This window comes from Rana temporaria, chromosome 7 (assembly GCF_905171775.1).
Source record: "Rana temporaria chromosome 7, aRanTem1.1, whole genome shotgun sequence".
NCBI lineage: Eukaryota > Metazoa > Chordata > Amphibia > Anura > Ranidae > Rana > Rana temporaria.
In genome coordinates this window covers 440268-458054 of record NC_053495.1, presented here as the reverse complement: position 1 = coordinate 458054, position 17787 = coordinate 440268, and the positions used below count along the sequence as shown (strand labels likewise).

Below are 17787 nucleotides of genomic sequence, written 5' to 3'. Positions count from 1 at the left end.
CCCCAGCCCATAAACAAATAAATTCTACAATAAAAGGAGGACTTCTTAATGCGCGGTCTGCGGTAAAAAACGCGACAGCCATTTATGACACCTTATTAGAGTATGATTTAGATTACCTGCTAATCACGGAAACCTGGTTCTCTCCTGCTTCCCCGCCCAGACTGGACGAATTGGTCCCGCCTGGGTATAAGCTACTATCTTGTGACCGTAGCTCGGGGAGAGGTGGAGGAACTGCCTGCATATACAAGGCTAAGTTGAAAATTATAAAAACTTGCACGCAGGATTCTTATGCGTCTATGGAGACACTTTTCCTGCAGTGCAACTTGAGCCCTGAAGTAACCATAGGAATGGCAGTGATTTATCATCCTCCTAACGCTAAAGCTAGGTTTGGCGAGGAGATGTGCGAACTCCTAACGACCCAATCCCTGCGATATGCCCAATCTATAGTCTTGGGAGATTTCAATTGCTGGGCTGACGATGTAAATAATTCGGAAGCCCAGCAGTTGATTGCATTTGCAAACTCCATTGGCTATAGCCAAGATGTCATAGGGGCTACTCATAAAGCGGGCCACACTCTGGACTGGCTTTTCCAGTCAGGATGTATAGAGAAAGTATATCCCCCGAAAGAGATTATATGGAGTGATCACAAATTAATATTATTTGATCACAGCCATAAATTTCGCAAAAAGTCACCTCATGTTCCTAATAGGAACAGTATTCCAAAATTTTCGAGAAATCTCACTAAAATATCTGTTAAGGCTTTTAGTAACCACTTCCTGTTGAATATTGATAAGGCATCGTTTGAGTCCACTAAAGTCGCAGCTGAGAAAATTAATTTTTTCAATACGGCTATTACAAAAGCGCTCGACTACTTAGCCCCCCTAAAGAGAAATCATTGCATTAGGCAAGCAAATAATAATCCCCTCTGGTTTACCCAGGTGACCAGAAGTTTAAAATGGAAGTGCAGAGCAGCGGAGAAAGCGTGGAGAAAAAATCCGGCGCCCGCCTCCAAGGAGGTATATACCGCAGCCCTGAGGAACTATAAACTAGGGATACAAACTGCCAAAAAGCAGTTTTTCTCTGAAAAAATTGCTAATGCTAAAAATGCAGCAGCTGAACTCTTTAGAGTTGCGAAAAATCTAGCTAATCCAGCATGTAGACAGCCGGAAGAAGAAGCTTCACCAGAGTTTTGTAATATTTTATCAAATTATTTTAATGAAAAGATAGAAATTATTAGGAACAATATCAAAGTAGTAGATATTGAGGAATATTGTCCCATCTATGAAGGTACAAGGTTCTCTAGTTTTGTGGACGTCTCTACTTTAGATATTCTGAATATCCTCAAGTCTCTTAGAGCCTCGTCCTCATCATTTGATCCTTGCATTGCGCAACTAGTGAAGGACGCCGCAGAGACATTGGCCCCCTTTATTGCCGACATTGTAAATACTTCCTTCTCCACTGGAACAGTGCCGGGTATTCTGAAGCGGGCGGTGATTATTCCCCTGCTGAAGAAAGCTAACCTGGCACGCTCCGTGTTGAGCAATAATCGTCCCATTTCAACTCTACCATTTCTGGCAAAAATCATGGAACGAGCCGCAGTGTGGCAAATTCAGCCCCATCTCGAGTCCAATTCCATTCTCGATGATTTTCAATCTGGATTCCGACCAGGAAGAGGTCCTGAAACCGCCTTGACCAAAGTCCAGGATGATCTACTCTGGGCCCTGGACAGAAATGAGGCTTCGGCCTTGGTATTGCTGGATCTGTCGGCAGCATTCGATACCATCGATCATTCTAGACTGCTTGATCGATTAGGGACTGTGGCAGGCATTGATGGTATAGCATTGGCATGGATGACCTCATTTCTGCTGGACAGGGTTCAGAGAGTAAGGCTGGGACTGCACTGCTCTTCTGATAGTCCCCTGTTCTGTGGAGTCCCTCAAGGGTCGGCGTTATCGCCGCTCCTGTTCAACATCTATCTGAGGCCTCTGCTATATATCATCCGCCGCCACAACCTATCTTTTCATGTCTACGCTGACGACACCCAGTTCTACATTCCTCTGCCCAGGGATGGGGGGGCACAGATAACTCTGGCCACCTGCCTGGAGGAAATTCAAGCCTGGATGGGGGCCAATTATCTTATGCTCAATGGCTCCAAGACTGAGTGCATGGTTTTATGCAATCAGCCATGGTCGGGCGGTTTCCCTACCTGGCCGGACTCGTTTTCATCGGTCCCAGTGCCAGTCACCCAGGTCAGGGATTTGGGAATCATCTTGGACGAGAGATTGACGCTACGACCACAGGTAAACCAGGTGGTGAGTTCTTGTCACTTCCACTTGAAACTCCTGAGGTCGACTTTTCGCTTCATTGAAGAATCGCATAAGATCTCCATGGTCAATGCCATTATTGGAAGTCGATTAGATTATTGTAATGCTTTGTACCTGGGTTTACCTAATAACATCATGCACAAATTACAGCTTATTCAGAATGCCGCTGCGAGGCTACTCACAGGTGTTGGTCGTCGTGACCACATCACGCCATCGCTGAGAGCCCTGCATTGGCTACCCGTGAAGGAACGGGTTCTGTTTAAGACTGGATGCATGGTGCACAGGGCTACCCATGGCAAGGGGCCAGTGTACCTGCAGCAAAAATTCACCAAGTATGTGCCCAACCGTACCTTAAGGTCGGCTAATTTGGAAACTTTGGTGATTCCTAAATTTCGTAAGAAAAAATGCGGAGGGAGGACGAGTGCGGTCCAGGGAGCACAGTTTTGGAACTCCCTGCCTCTAAAATTAAGGCTTGAGAATGATCTTTTTAAGTTCAGGAAGCTTTTAAAAACTGAGCTTTTCAGTCTAGCCTATGGAATTACATAGGTTTTTATAGTTCTTTGATCTGCTACTATTTTAAATTTGATCTGTTCCGCTGCCTGTGTGTGTTTTTTTGGTTGTTGCTGTATTGTTGTTCTCGGCGCATCGAGGCCTACGGGTAACTGACTGCGTTTTGTACTTTTTTGTACTTTTAAGAATTTTAATAAATAAATAAATAAAATAAATATCTGTGGTAAGAAGGGCGATCGGACGCCAATTCTCCACCACAGACGGGTCTTTTCCCTTTGACAGAAGGATCAGAGCTGACCTTCTCATTGAGGGAGGCAGCAGGCCATAGGCCAAACATTCACGGTACACGTCCCTCAAATGAGGAGCCAAGAGGCTCTTAAAGGTTTTGTAAAACTCTGCCGTGAGCCCATCGGGCCCAGGCGACTTTTTAGATGCTAAAGAGCTGATAGCCTGCTCGACTTCAGCCACCGAGATCTCTTCTGTCAGAGAGTCAGGAAGGTCAGACCTCACTTCCAGTGGGGTCTCATCAAGGAATTCCCTGACTTTCTCCATGTCTAGAGGCCGCTTCTTCAGGAGGTCCGAAAAGTGGTCTCTGACGACACCCAGGATCCCTGATCTGGACCGGACCAGAGATCCCGAGGCATCCTTCAGGCCGTGTACGACCTTCGAACTCGCCGCCTCACCACAGCTCCTGTAGGGATCAGGAGAGATAAACTTCCCATAATCCCTCTCAAAAACCAGGGAGGCGAGACGGTCGTACTGACACTCCTTCATCTGCGCCTTCAGACCGGATATCTGTTCCCGAGAGCCCCCAGAGGACACCAGGCGGTCAAGCTGCCTGCGTAGTCTCTGGTAGGCCTGGTACTTGGAAGCTGCCCTGTACCCAGAGATTTCCCGGAAAAAGTCACCAGACCTCTTTTTAACTACTTCCCACCATTCAAGGCGGGAGCAGTTGCCCTCAAGGAGCGAGGTCTGGTCCAGGAAGAAAACCTCATAGGCTTCCCTAACCTCAGGATCCTCCAGTAGCGACCCATTCAGGCGCCACATACCCCTCCCTTTCTGAGGAGTGTCGGCGACATTCAGGGCCACAGATACCATACAGTGATCGGAGAACTCCACCGACTGCAGCTCTGGAGCCGAGCAAGCAGAGTCCCCCTTTAAAAAAAACCTATCTAATCTACTCTTAGAACTACCTCGGGAAAATGTGAAACCAGTGAGGTTGGGGAGGTGACGAACGTGCACATCCACCAACCCGGCCTCCCTCACTACGCTATTCAAAAAAGTACTATCATATCCCAGAGGGTTGGCGGCACCTGCCCGGTCTTTGGGCCTAGTGATCATATTGAAGTCACCACCAAAGATCACCTGCTGGGATGTAAAAAGATAAGGCTTAACCGCCGTAAGGAGGCTCTTCCTCTCCCTCTTGGTTTGAGGCCCATAAAAATTAATGAGCCGGAGGAATTGCCCCCTCACGACAGCGTCCACCACCAGACATCTACCAATCTCCACTTCAATCACTCGCCGGCAAGCCACCGAACCAGTCTTAAAAAGGACCGCAACACCACTGCAGGGCTCGGCCGCAAGAGACCAGAGGGAGGGCCCACATCTCCACTCCCTCTTTGCTAGATGCATCTCTGCCACAGATGCCAGCCAGGTCTCCTGCAAAAACAAAATGTCAGCTTCAACACGGCTGAGAAAATCAAAGGCCATAAAACGAGCTTGTGCAGAACGAATACTTGCGACATTAATGGTCGCAAGCCGTATTGGAGAGGGTACCGCCATCAAAATGATTGAAAGGGTCACGTTCTCCTTCATACTACAAACACCAAAACATATTTACATATTTACACTCCCTCCTCCTCCTCTGAGTCCGAGGAGGAGGAGAGGACACCAAACGGGTTCCCCAGGGACACCCCACTTCGTGCCCCTGGGGGAACCCCACCCTTCACAGGGGACCTCCCGCCCCCAGATTTCACAGCCTTCCCCTTCTTCCTGCGTCTCACCTGCTCCCACTCCTGCCATCTCTCTGAGGTGACTACGCCACCCCCCTCCTCGGACCCGCTGCTCGAGATTTCCCTCTTAGATGAGGCTCGAGCAGCTTCCGTCTCCATGGCCACAAGGCCAGAGGAGACTTTGGGTCCAGAAGGGGGGGGGATGGGAGAGGCAGGAGGGGGGCCAGAGACAGGGGGGGGGACAGAAAGGGGATCGGCAGAAGAAGGGGGAGGGGGGGGACGGGACTTGGGAGGGGGGGGACGAGGGGGGGGGGGACGGGGATGGGAAGATGAGGGGGGGCTGCATGGGGAGGCAGATAGAACAGGTGGAGGGGGGGGGATCGGCCCTGCAACTAAAGGAGGGGAAAGCCGGGGCCCCGGACCCTCAGGCCCGGGACCCCCAGGCCTCCCCGACTCCTCCCCACCGGCTTCACCTTCCGGAGGATCGGGAGCCTCCTGGCCAACTGAGCCCGTATCTCCCGGGGGGGGAGCCCCTCGCCCACGCCTGCTCCGCCTTCTTTGAGGCTGTGGGCCTGTTGGTCCCTCCGGAGGGGCATTAGGGGCCCCAGGATCCCCACCCCCCCGGCCATCACTCGCCGGGGGGGCTTCGGCCGCTCCCGGCCCGGGAGGTCCCCCCCCTGAGAAAGAACCCCGATATGCTTTGGGGCACCGACTGAATGGGTGCCCCATCTCACCACACAAATTGCAGCATATCTTCCCACATGAGTCGGACTGGTGGCCAAACTCGTGGCACCGGCCACATCTGACCACCGTGCAGTCCGAGCTCATGTGGGTCGGGCTGCCGCACTTGAAGCAACGACGGGGCTGTCCCGGGTAGAAGGCCAGGATCCGGTCTCTGCCCAGGAAGGCGCTGCCAGGGAGGTGGGCAACACTGTTGCCCTCCCTCTTAAGCCGGATCCTGGCCAACCAAGCCCCGGTCCAGACCCCGCGCTCATCGAGGTTCTTTCTCAGGGGGGTTTGCAACTGCCCGTACCTCCCAAGCCAGGTGGCAATGTCCTCCGGAGGGAGCGACTCATTCCTCACCAGGATGGTGATGTTCTTTACCTCCTCCTGCCTGGAGATGGGAATGAGCCTATACCTCTTCCAAGGGTCAACGCCCCTCACCAACCCAAAGCTGGTGATGAAGCGTTCCATACACACGGGAGTGACAAAACTGATGTCAAACTCCCGTGTGTTGGTGGGGTTCGAGTGACAATCACAACTGAAGTCAGAGAAGAATGTCCCCCGGTGTTGTCGGATGTGGGGGGACACAGTGACCCCCGTAGGGCCCCTCCCCAATACACGTTAGTAGAATAAGACGAGTGAATGAGACGGACGATATCTGTGATAATAATTTCATATGATGAGAACTTCTTGTTTTGTGTAATAATTGCTGTCAGTAGAGAAGAGAAGTCCTGGACATTGTAAGGGTCAGAACCCTCACCGGTGAATGTTGCCCCACTCCGGAGTCAGAACCCTCACCGGTGAATGTTTCCCCACTCCGGGGTCAGAACCCTCACCGGTGAACGTTGCCCCACTCCGGGGTCAGAACCCTCACCGGTGAACGTTGCCCCACTCCGGGGTCAGAACCCTCACCGGTGAACGTTGCCCCACTCCGGGGTCAGAACCCTCACCGGTGAACGTTGCCCCACTCCGGGGTCAGAACCCTCACCGGTGAATGTTGCCCCACTCCAGGGTCAGAACCCTCACCAGTGAATGTTGCCTCACTCCGGGGTCAGAACCCTCACCGGTGAACGTTGCCTCACTCCGGGGTCAGAACCCTCACCAGTGAATGTTGCCTCACTCCGGGGTCAGAACCCTCACCGGTGAATGTTGGCCCACTCCAGGGTCAGAACCCTCACCGGTGAATGTTTCCTCACTCCGGGGTCAGAACCCTCACCAGTGAATGTTGCCTCACTCCGGGGTCAGAACCCTCACCGGTGAATGTTGCCTCACTCCGTGGTCAGAACCCTCACCGGTGAACGTTGCCCTACTCCGGGATCAGAACCCTCACCGGTGAACGTTGCCCCACTCCGGGGTCAGAACCCTCACCGGTGAACGTTACCCCACTCCGGGGTCAGAACCCTCACCGGTGAACGTTGCCCTACTCCGGGATCAGAACCCTCACCGGTGAACGTTGCCCCACTCCGGGGTCAGAACCCTCACCGGTGAACGTTGCCCCACTCCGGGATCAGAACCCTCACCGGTGAACGTTGCCCCACTCCGGGGTCAGAACCCTCACCGGTGAACGTTTCCCCACTCCGGGGTCAGAACCCTCACCGGTGAACGTTGCCCCACTCCGGGGTCAGAACCCTCACCAGTGAATGTTGCCTCACTCCGGGGTCAGAACCCTCACCGGTGAACGTTTCCCCACTCCGGGGTCAGAACCCTCACCGGTGAACGTTGCCCCACTCCGGGGTCAGAACCCTCACCAGTGAATGTTGCCTCACTCCGGGGTCAGAACCCTCACCGGTGAACGTTGCCTCACTCCGGGGTCAGAACCCTCACCGGTGAACGTTGCCTCACTCCGGGGTCAGAACCCTCACCGGTGAATGTTGCCTCACTCCGGGGTCAGAACCCTCACCGGTGAACGTTGCCTCACTCCGGGGTCAGAACCCTCACCGGTGAACGTTGCCTCACTCCGGGGTCAGAACCCTCACCGGTGAACGTTGCCCTACTCCGGGTCAGAACCCTCACCGGTGAACGTTGCCCTACTCCGGGATCAGAACCCTCACCGGTGAACGTTGCCTCACTCCGGAGTCAGAACTCTCACCGGTGAACGTTGCCTCACTCCGGAGTCAGAACTCTCACCGGTGAACGTTGCCTCACTCCGGGGTCAGAACCCTCATTGGTGAATGTTGGCCCACTCCGGGGTCAGAACCCTCACCGGTGAATGTTTCCTCACTCCGGGGTCAGAATCCTCACCGGTGAACGTTGCCTCACTCCAGGGTCAGAACCCTCACCGGTGAACGTTTCCCCACTCTGGGGTCAGAACCCTCACCGGTGAACATTGCCCCACTCCGGGGTCAGAACCCTCACCGGTGAACGTTGCCCCACTCCGGGGTCAGAACCCTCACCGTTTAACGTTGCCCCACTCCGGGGTCAGAACCCTCACCGGTGAACGTTGCCCCACTCCGGGGTCAGAACCCTCACCGGTGAACGTTGCCCCACTCTGGGGTCAGAACCCTCACCGGTGAACGTTGCCCCACTCCGGGGTCAGAACCCTCACCGGTGAACGTTGCCTCACTCCGGAGTCAGAACCCTCACCGGTGAATGTTTCCCCACTCTGGGGTCAGAACCCTCACCGGTGAATGTTTCCTCACTCCGGGGTCAGAACCCTCACCGGTGAACGTTGCCTCACTCCGGAGTCAGAACCCTCACCGGTGAACGTTGCCTCACTCCGGAGTCAGAACCCTCACCGGTGAATGTTGGCCCACTCCGGGGTCATAACCCTCACCGGTGAATGTTGCCCCACTCCGGGGTCATAACCCTCACCGGTGAATGTTGCCCCACTCCGGGGTCAGAACCCTTACCGGTGAACGTTACCCCACTCCGGGGTCAGAACCCTCACCGGTGAACGTTGCCCTACTCCGGGATCAGAACCCTCACCGGTGAACGTTGCCCCACTCCGGGGTCAGAACCCTCACCGGTGAACGTTGCCCCACTCCGGGATCAGAACCCTCACCGGTGAACGTTGCCCCACTCCGGGGTCAGAACCCTCACCGGTGAACGTTTCCCCACTCCGGGGTCAGAACCCTCACCGGTGAACGTTGCCCCACTCCGGGGTCAGAACCCTCACCAGTGAATGTTGCCTCACTCCGGGGTCAGAACCCTCACCGGTGAACGTTTCCCCACTCCGGGGTCAGAACCCTCACCGGTGAACGTTGCCCCACTCCGGGGTCAGAACCCTCACCGGTGAATGTTGCCTCACTCCGGGGTCAGAACCCTCACCGGTGAACGTTGCCTCACTCCGGGGTCAGAACCCTCACCGGTGAACGTTGCCTCACTCCGGGGTCAGAACCCTCACCAGTGAATGTTGCCTCACTCCGGGGTCAGAACCCTCACCGGTGAACGTTGCCTCACTCCGGGGTCAGAACCCTCACCGGTGAACGTTGCCTCACTCCGGGGTCAGAACCCTCACCGGTGAACGTTGCCCTACTCCGGGTCAGAACCCTCACCGGTGAACGTTGCCCTACTCCGGGTCAGAACCCTCACCGGTGAACGTTGCCCTACTCCGGGATCAGAACCCTCACCGGTGAACGTTGCCTCACTCCGGAGTCAGAACTCTCACCGGTGAACGTTGCCTCACTCCGGAGTCAGAACTCTCACCGGTGAACGTTGCCTCACTCCGGGGTCAGAACCCTCATTGGTGAATGTTGGCCCACTCCGGGGTCAGAACCCTCACCGGTGAATGTTTCCTCACTCCGGGGTCAGAATCCTCACCGGTGAACGTTGCCTCACTCCAGGGTCAGAACCCTCACCGGTGAACGTTTCCCCACTCTGGGGTCAGAACCCTCACCGGTGAACGTTGCCCTACTCCGGGGTCAGAACCCTCACCGGTGAACGTTGCCCCACTCCGGGGTCAGAACCCTCACCGTTTAACGTTGCCCCACTCCGGGGTCAGAACCCTCACCGGTGAACGTTGCCCCACTCCGGGGTCAGAACCCTCACCGGTGAACGTTGCCCCACTCTGGGGTCAGAACCCTCACCGGTGAACGTTGCCCCACTCCGGGGTCAGAACCCTCACCGGTGAACGTTGCCTCACTCCGGAGTCAGAACCCTCACCGGTGAATGTTTCCCCACTCTGGGGTCAGAACCCTCACCAGTGAATGTTTCCTCACTCCGGGGTCAGAACCCTCACCGGTGAACGTTGCCTCACTCCGGAGTCAGAACCCTCACCGGTGAACGTTGCCTCACTCCGGAGTCAGAACCCTCACCGGTGAATGTTGGCCCACTCCGGGGTCATAACCCTCACCGGTGAATGTTGCCCCACTCCGGGGTCATAACCCTCACCGGTGAATGTTGCCCCACTCCGGGGTCAGAACCCTTACCGGTGAAAGTTGCCCCACTCCGGGGTCAGAACCCTCACCGGTGAACGTTGCCCCACTCCGGGGTCAGAACCCTCACCGGTGAACGTTGCCCCACTCCGGGGTCAGAACCCTCACCGGTGAATGTTGCCCCACTCCAGGGTCAGAACCCTCACCGGTGAATGTTTCCTCACTCCGGGGTCAGAACCCTCACCGGTGAACGTTGCCCCACTCCGGGGTCAGAACCCTCACCGGTGAATGTTGCCCCACTCCAGGGTCAGAACCCTCACCGGTGAATGTTTCCTCACTCCGGGGTCAGAACCCTCACCGGTGAATGTTTCCTCACTCCGGGGTCAGAACCCTCACCGGTGAACGTTGCCCCACTCCGGGGTCAGAACCCTCACCGGTGAAGGTTGCCCCACTCCGGGGTCAGAACCCTCACCGGTGAATGTTTCCCCACTCTGGGGTCAGAACCCTCACCGGTGAACGTTGCCCCACTCCGGAGTCAGAACCCTCACTGGTGAATGTTGCCCCACTCCGGGGTCAGAACCCTCACCGGTGAACGTTGCCCCACTCCGGAGTCAGAACCCTCACTGGTGAATGTTGCCCCACTCCGGGGTCAGAACCCTCACCGGTGAACGTTGCCCCACTCCAGGGTCAGAACCCTCACCGGTGAATGTTTCCTCACTCCGGGGTCAGAACCCTCACCGGTGAACGTTGCCCCACTCCAGGGTCAGAACACTCACCGGTGAATGTTTCCTCACTCCGGGGTCAGAACCCTCACCGGTGAACGTTGCCCCACTCCGGGGTCAGAACCCTCACCTGTGAACGTTGCCTCACTCCGGGGTCAGAACCCTCACCGGTAATCGTTGCCTCACTCCGGGGTCAGAACCCTCACCGGTGAATGTTTCCTCACTCCGGGGTCAGAACCCTCATCGGTGAATGTTGCCCCACTCCGGGGTCAGAACCCTCACCGGTGAACATTGCCCCACTCCGGAGTCAGAACCCTCACTGGTGAACGTTGCCCCACTCCAGGGTTAGAACCCTCACCGGTGAACGTTGCCCCACTCCGGGGTCAGAACCCTCACCGGTGAACGTTGCCTCAGTCCGGAGTCAGAACCCTCACCGGTGAATGTTGCCCCACTCCGGAGTCAGAACCCTCACCGGTGAATGTTGCCTCAGTCCGGAGTCAGAACCCTCACCGGTGAATGTTGCCGCACTCCGGGGTCAGAACCCTCACCGGTGAACGTTGCCTCAGTCCGGAGTCAGAACCCTCACCGGTGAATGTTGCCGCACTCCGGGGTCAGAACCCTCACCGGTGAACGTTGCCCCACTCCGGGGTCAGAACCCTCACCGGTGAACGTTGCCTCACTCCGGAGTCAGAACCCTCACCGGTGAATGTTTCCCCACTCTGGGGTCAGAACCCTCACCGGTGAATGTTTCCTCACTCCAGGGTCAGAACCCTCACCGGTGAACGTTGCCTCACTCCGGAGTCAGAACCCTCACCGGTGAAGGTTGCCCCACTCCGGGGTCAGAACCCTCACCGGTGAATGTTGGCCCACTCCGGGGTCATAACCCTCACCGGTGAATGTTGCCCCACTCCGGGGTCATAACCCTCACCGGTGAATGTTGCCCCACTCCGGGGTCAGAACCCTTACCGGTGAAAGTTGCCCCACTCCGGGGTCAGAACCCTCACCGGTGAACGTTGCCCCACTCCGGGGTCAGAACCCTCACCGGTGAACGTTGCCCCACTCCGGGGTCAGAACCCTCACCGGTGAATGTTGCCCCACTCCAGGGTCAGAACCCTCACCGGTGAATGTTTCCTCACTCCGGGGTCAGAACCCTCACCGGTGAACGTTGCCCCACTCCGGGGTCAGAACCCTCACCGGTGAATGTTGCCCCACTCCAGGGTCAGAACCCTCACCGGTGAATGTTTCCTCACTCCGGGGTCAGAACCCTCACCGGTGAACGTTTCCTCACTCCGGGGTCAGAACCCTCACCGGTGAACGTTGCCCCACTCCGGGGTCAGAACCCTCACCGGTGAAGGTTGCCCCACTCCGGGGTCAGAACCCTCACCGGTGAATGTTTCCCCACTCTGGGGTCAGAACCCTCACCGGTGAACGTTGCCCCACTCCGGGGTCAGAACCCTCACCGGTGAACGTTGCCCCACTCCGGAGTCAGAACCCTCACTGGTGAATGTTGCCCCACTCCGGGGTCAGAACCCTCACCGGTGAACGTTGCCCCACTCCAGGGTCAGAACCCTCACCGGTGAATGTTTCCTCACTCCGGGGTCAGAACCCTCACCGGTGAACGTTGCCCCACTCCAGGGTCAGAACACTCACCGGTGAATGTTTCCTCACTCCGGGGTCAGAACCCTCACCTGTGAACGTTGCCCCACTCCGGGGTCAGAACCCTCACCTGTGAACGTTGCCTCACTCCGGGGTCAGAACCCTCACCGGTGAACGTTGCCCTACTCCGGGGTCAGAACCCTCACCGGTGAACGTTGCCTCACTCCGGGGTCAGAACCCTCACCGGTGAATGTTTCCTCACTCCGGGGTCAGAACCCTCACCGGTGAATGTTGCCTCACTCCGGGGTCAGAACCCTCACCGGTGAACGTTGCCTCACTCCGGGGTCAGAACCCTCACCGGTGAATGTTTCCTCACTCCGGGGTCAGAACCCTCACCGGTGAATGTTGCCCCACTCCGGGGTCAGAACCCTCACCGGTGAACATTGCCCCACTCCGGAGTCAGAACCCTCACCAGTGAACTTTGCCCCACTCCGGGGTCAGAACCCTCACCGGTAATCGTTGCCTCACTCCGGGGTCAGAACCCTCACCGGTGAACGTTGCCTCACTCCGGGGTCAGAACCCTCACCGGTGAATGTTTCCTCACTCCGGGGTCAGAACCCTCACCGGTGAATGTTGCCCCACTCCGGGGTCAGAACCCTCACCGGTGAACATTGCCCCACTCCGGAGTCAGAACCCTCACCAGTGAACTTTGCCCCACTCCGGGGTCAGAACCCTCACCGGTAATCGTTGCCCTACTCCGGGGTCAGAACCCTCACCAGTGAACGTTGCCCCACTCCGGGGTCAGAACCCTCACCGGTAATCGTTGCCTCACTCCGGGGTCAGAACCCTCACCGGTGAACGTTGCCTCACTCCGGGGTCAGAACCCTCACCGGTGAATGTTTCCTCACTCCGGGGTCAGAACCCTCACCGGTGAATGTTGCCCCACTCCGGGGTCAGAACCCTCACCGGTGAACATTGCCCCACTCCGGAGTCAGAACCCTCACCAGTGAACTTTGCCCCACTCCGGGGTCAGAACCCTCACCGGTAATCGTTGCCCTACTCCGGGGTCAGAACCCTCACCAGTGAACGTTGCCCCACTCCGGGGTCAGAACCCTCACCGGTGAATGTTGCCCCACTCCGGGGTCAGAACCCTCACCGGTGAACGTTGCCCCACTCCGGAGTCAGAACCCTCACCGGTGAACGTTGCCCCACTCCGGAGTCAGAACCCTCACCGGTGAATGTTTCCTCACTCCGGGGTCAGAACCCTCACCGGTGAACATTGCCCCACTCCGTGGTCAGAACCCTCACCAGTGAATGTTGCCTCACTCCGGGGTCAGAACCCTCACCGGTGAACGTTGCCTCACTCCGGGGTCAGAACCCTCACCGGTGAACGTTGCCTCACTCCGGGGTCAGAACCCTCACCGGTGAATGTTGCCCCACTCCGGAGTCAGAACACTCACCGGTGAATGTTTCCCCACTCCGTGGTCAGGACCCTCACCGGTGAATGTTGCCCCACTCCGGAGTCAGAACCCTCACCGGTGAATGTTGCCCCACTCCGGGGTCAGAACCCTCACCGGTGATTGTTGCCCCACTCCGGGGTCAGAACCCTCACCGGTGAATGTTGCCCCACTCCGGGGTCAGAACCCTCACCGGTGAACGTTGCCTCAGTCCGGAGTCAGAACCCTCACCGGTGAATGTTGCCCCACTCCGGAGTCAGAACACTCACCGGTGAATGTTTCCCCACTCCGTGGTCAGGACCCTCACCGGTGAATGTTGCCCCACTCCGGGGTCAGAACCCTCACCGGTGAACGTTACCCCACTCCGGGGTCAGAACCCTCACCGGTGAACGTTGCCTCAGTCCGGAGTCAGAACCCTCACCGGTGAATGTTGCCCCACTCCGGAGTCAGAACCCTCACCGGTGAATGTTTCCCCACTCCGGGGTCAGAACCCTCACCGGTGAACGTTGCCCCACTCCGGGGTCAGAACCCTCACCGGTGAATGTTTCCCCACTCCGGGGTCAGAACCCTCACCGGTGAATGTTGCCGCACTCCGGGGTCAGAACCCTCACCGGTGAACATTGCCCCACTCCGGAGTCAGAACTTTTTATGCTTTGTTCTGATTTTCCCTCTAAATTGTGGACTCTTCTCCCCTGCAGGTCCCGCGACGAAGAAGAAATACGTCAGCTACAACAACTTGGTGATCTAGACGGCCTGCTCATGAACGTCAGTAGGAGCAGCTCCATTTTCACTCTTGCGTTGTGTGGTGCGGCTTGCTCCCCTTCCACCCCATGCCCCTCCTACAGCGGCCAATCATGAGAGGAGAGGGGCTTACTGGGACATGAAGGTGCACGGCCCTTGAGGATTGGGGGATAGCTGCTTCATCCAAGCCATCTGAACTGTTCTCGGCTCAGCCAGGACCAAAGGATGAGCGCCCAGCCCCGCGTCAAGCGAGTTTGTGAGCGGGAGTTTACCAGGGCTCTCCCGCCATCTTTTTTTGGGGACCATCAGACTCAAATCTTTCTGTACAGTTTCTGAGAACTTTTTGCATACAAAATCCTCCCCTCCCCCACCTTTCATGTCCGGCTTTTCTTTCACCGCCTGGGGAGTCCCTTTTCATTGGATGCCTCCTCACTTCCATGTGACACGCATCTCCTGTACCACCCACCAATCAGATCGCTCGGCCTTGTTCTTGTTTTTGGTTGGTCATTCTTCTTTCATTCCATCCCGTGTTTTCCTTCTTCCCTTTGTTGCTTTTACTTCCTTTATTCATTATTGAAAAACAAGGTTTTTTTTATCAAGAAAAAAAGACCAAAAACTGTGTGTTTAATGCAGGCTGTTCCTGAGCGCCATTGGCTGGCAGGATCTGGTACGCGATTGGCTGGCGCCAGGCGGCCTCCCGTTTCCGAATGCATGTTCTCTTTCTCTTTCTCTTTCTCTGCATTATTTCTTTTTTTCTGTCGGAGGAATTCTGCTGTTTGTGTTTGATTTTTCTTCATTTGCCCGTGGCCGTTGGGGTTCCGCGGACAGGAAGTGGGCTGAGGCAACCACGGTTTAAGCCCGCCCCTGAGGGATCTCATCTGAGCCGGGTCAGTGAAGGTCACGACTCAGATGTGACAAAAAATAAAGCATGTATGTTTTCTACTGTTTGTAATGAGTATTTTCTGCTTACGTGCCAACCTCGTGAGACACCCCTCCCCCAGACTGCCCTGTGATATTGTCAGAGAATGTATTAATTAAAGATTTTGATTATCTTTTCTAATCATCGTTGTCATTCCACTTTCTTGGGGGGAGGGGGGTCAGATTTCAGGTCTGTGTATGGAGTGCGCTGCGGGTCTCATGAATCCGGGGGATGGTGTATCGAGTAGCACCAAGAAGTTGGGAGATATTTTATCACTGATCACTCTATTAGTGTCAGTTAGTGTCAGAATGTCCGCCGCACTATCACAGTCCCATTATAAGTCATTGATCACCGCCATTACTAACACAGCATTTAATATTCCAGTATATATCACACCAATCAATCTATATACACTTTTTGGGATTTATTTTTACCAGCAATGTTGTCATATTTTATTTGCACAGGTAGAGGGAGGGATCTGGTGGTTTTTGTAATAAACATTTTTCATATTAATAAAGTTATATTCAATTTTCTAATCTTAAGCCCCTTGTGTCCCATTGGGCAGCTACTGTATGTTTGGGTCCATACTGCTTTCCTGATTGGTCCCCCAATTGCTTTAGGTGAAGGTTTGGCTGCTGAGACCACGCCCATACAATGAGTGATAATCTTTCTCTCTGTGGACTACAGAACACCTCCCCCTTTTTGCTATGGAGATGGGGGGTGTTCTGTAGTTCTAGGATGACAACGCTGCCCCTCCATATACACGGCACAGTGAGTGTTGTCGCCTTAGGACAGGAAGAGGTGAATAAAAGGAAATAAATCCTGAGGGGGGGCGGAGACTGCGGCCGCCGTGTGCGGCGATTGGCGACATTTCTTTTCTCGGTTCTGATAAACACCGGAAATGATTCGCCGATCACATTTGTTTATCATAAAACACGATCAATATGACGAGTCAACGTGCTCTAAATATCAGGAAGTGTGACGGCGCCGGAGGCGCGGCAAATGTGTCACACCGTGAATCTTTGATAACTCCGCCCCTCAGATACTTCTCATCGTTTTCTTTCCGTTCCTCCAAGACGCAAATCTCCTCCCTCCTCATCTGTCTATAGAAATGGAACAAATCACACAACTGACGCGTTTCAGTAGAAGGAAATAATTCAAAAAGAAAAACAGGAAAAAAGGGAAAGCAGAACGCTGATAGTAGAAGTTATAGAGAATAGTGTCCCATCATTGGTGTCAGTGGGGGGAATAATGTCCCATCATTGGTGTCAGTGGGAGGAATAGTGTCCCATCATTGGTGTCAGTGGGGGGGATAGTGTCCCATCCTTGGTGTCAGTGGGAGGAATAGTGTCCCATCATTGGTGTCAGTGGGAGGAATAGTGTCCCATCATTGGTGTCAGTGGGAGGAATAGTGTCCCATCATTGGTGTCAGTGGGAGGAATAGTGCCCCATCATTGGTGTCAGTGGGAGGAATAGTGTCCCATCATTGGTGTCAGTGGGAGGAATAGTGTCCCATCATTGGTGTCAGTGTGAGGAATAGTGTCCCATCATTGGTGTCAGTGGGAGGAATAGTGTCCCCATCATTGGTATCAGTGGGAGGAATAGTGTCCCATCATTGGTGTCAGTGGGAGGAATAGTGTCCCATCATTGGTGTCAGTGGGAGGAATAGTGCCCCATCATTGGTGTCAGTGGGAGGAATAGTGTCCCATCATTGGTGTCAGTGGGAGGAATAGTGTCCCATCATTGGTGTCAGTGTGAGGAATAGTGTCCCATCATTGGTGTCAGTGTGAGGAATAGTGTCCCATCATTGGTGTCAGTGGGAGGAATAGTGTCCCATCATTGGTGTCAGTGGGGGGAATAGTGTCCCATCATTGGTATCAGCAGGAGGAATAGTGTCCCATCATTGGTGTCAGTGGGAGGAATAGTGTCCCATCATTGGTGTCAGTGGGGGGGAATAGTGTCCCATCATTGGTGTCAGTGGGAGGAATAGTGTCCCATCATTGGTATCAGTGGGAGGAATAGTGTCCCATCATTGGTGTCAGTGGGAGGAATAGTGTCCCAATCATTGGTGTCAGTGGGGGGAATAGTGTCCCATCATTAGTGTCAGTGGGAGGAATAGTGTCCCATCATTGGTGTCAGTGGGAGGAATAGTGTCCCATCATTGGTGTCAGTGGGAGGAATAGTGTCCCATCATTGGTATCAGTGGGAGGAATAGTGTCCCATCATTGGTGTCAGTGGGAGGAATAGTGTCCCATCATTAGTGTCAGTGGGAGGAATAGTGTCCCATCATTGGTGTCAGTGGGAGGAATAGTGTCCCATCATTGGTGTCAGTGGGAGGAATAGTGTCCCATCATTGGTGTCAGTGGGAGGAATAGTGTCCCATCATTGGTGTCAGTGGGAGGAATAGTGTCCCATCATTGGTGTCAGTGGGGGGGAATAGTGTCCCATCATTGGTGTCAGTGGGAGGAATAGTGTCCCATCATTGGTGTCAGTGTGAGGAATAGTGTCCCATCATTGGTGTCAGTGGGAG

At 55.1% G+C, this 17787-nt stretch overlaps 1 protein-coding gene across 1 annotated transcript in view; it reads left to right on the top strand.

Annotated features, from left to right (window-relative positions):
• The window catches only part of GRM7 (glutamate metabotropic receptor 7), a 353299-nt gene extending 337900 nt beyond the window's left edge, over positions 1 to 15399 (top strand). Inside the window, exon 10 of the mRNA XM_040358638.1 lies at positions 14296 to 15399. Within this exon, the coding sequence (XP_040214572.1) occupies positions 14296 to 14345 (50 nt within the window). The 3' untranslated portion in view covers positions 14346 to 15399. The remainder of the gene's footprint in view (positions 1 to 14295) is intronic.
• The last annotated feature ends 2388 nt before the right edge of the window (positions 15400 to 17787 follow it).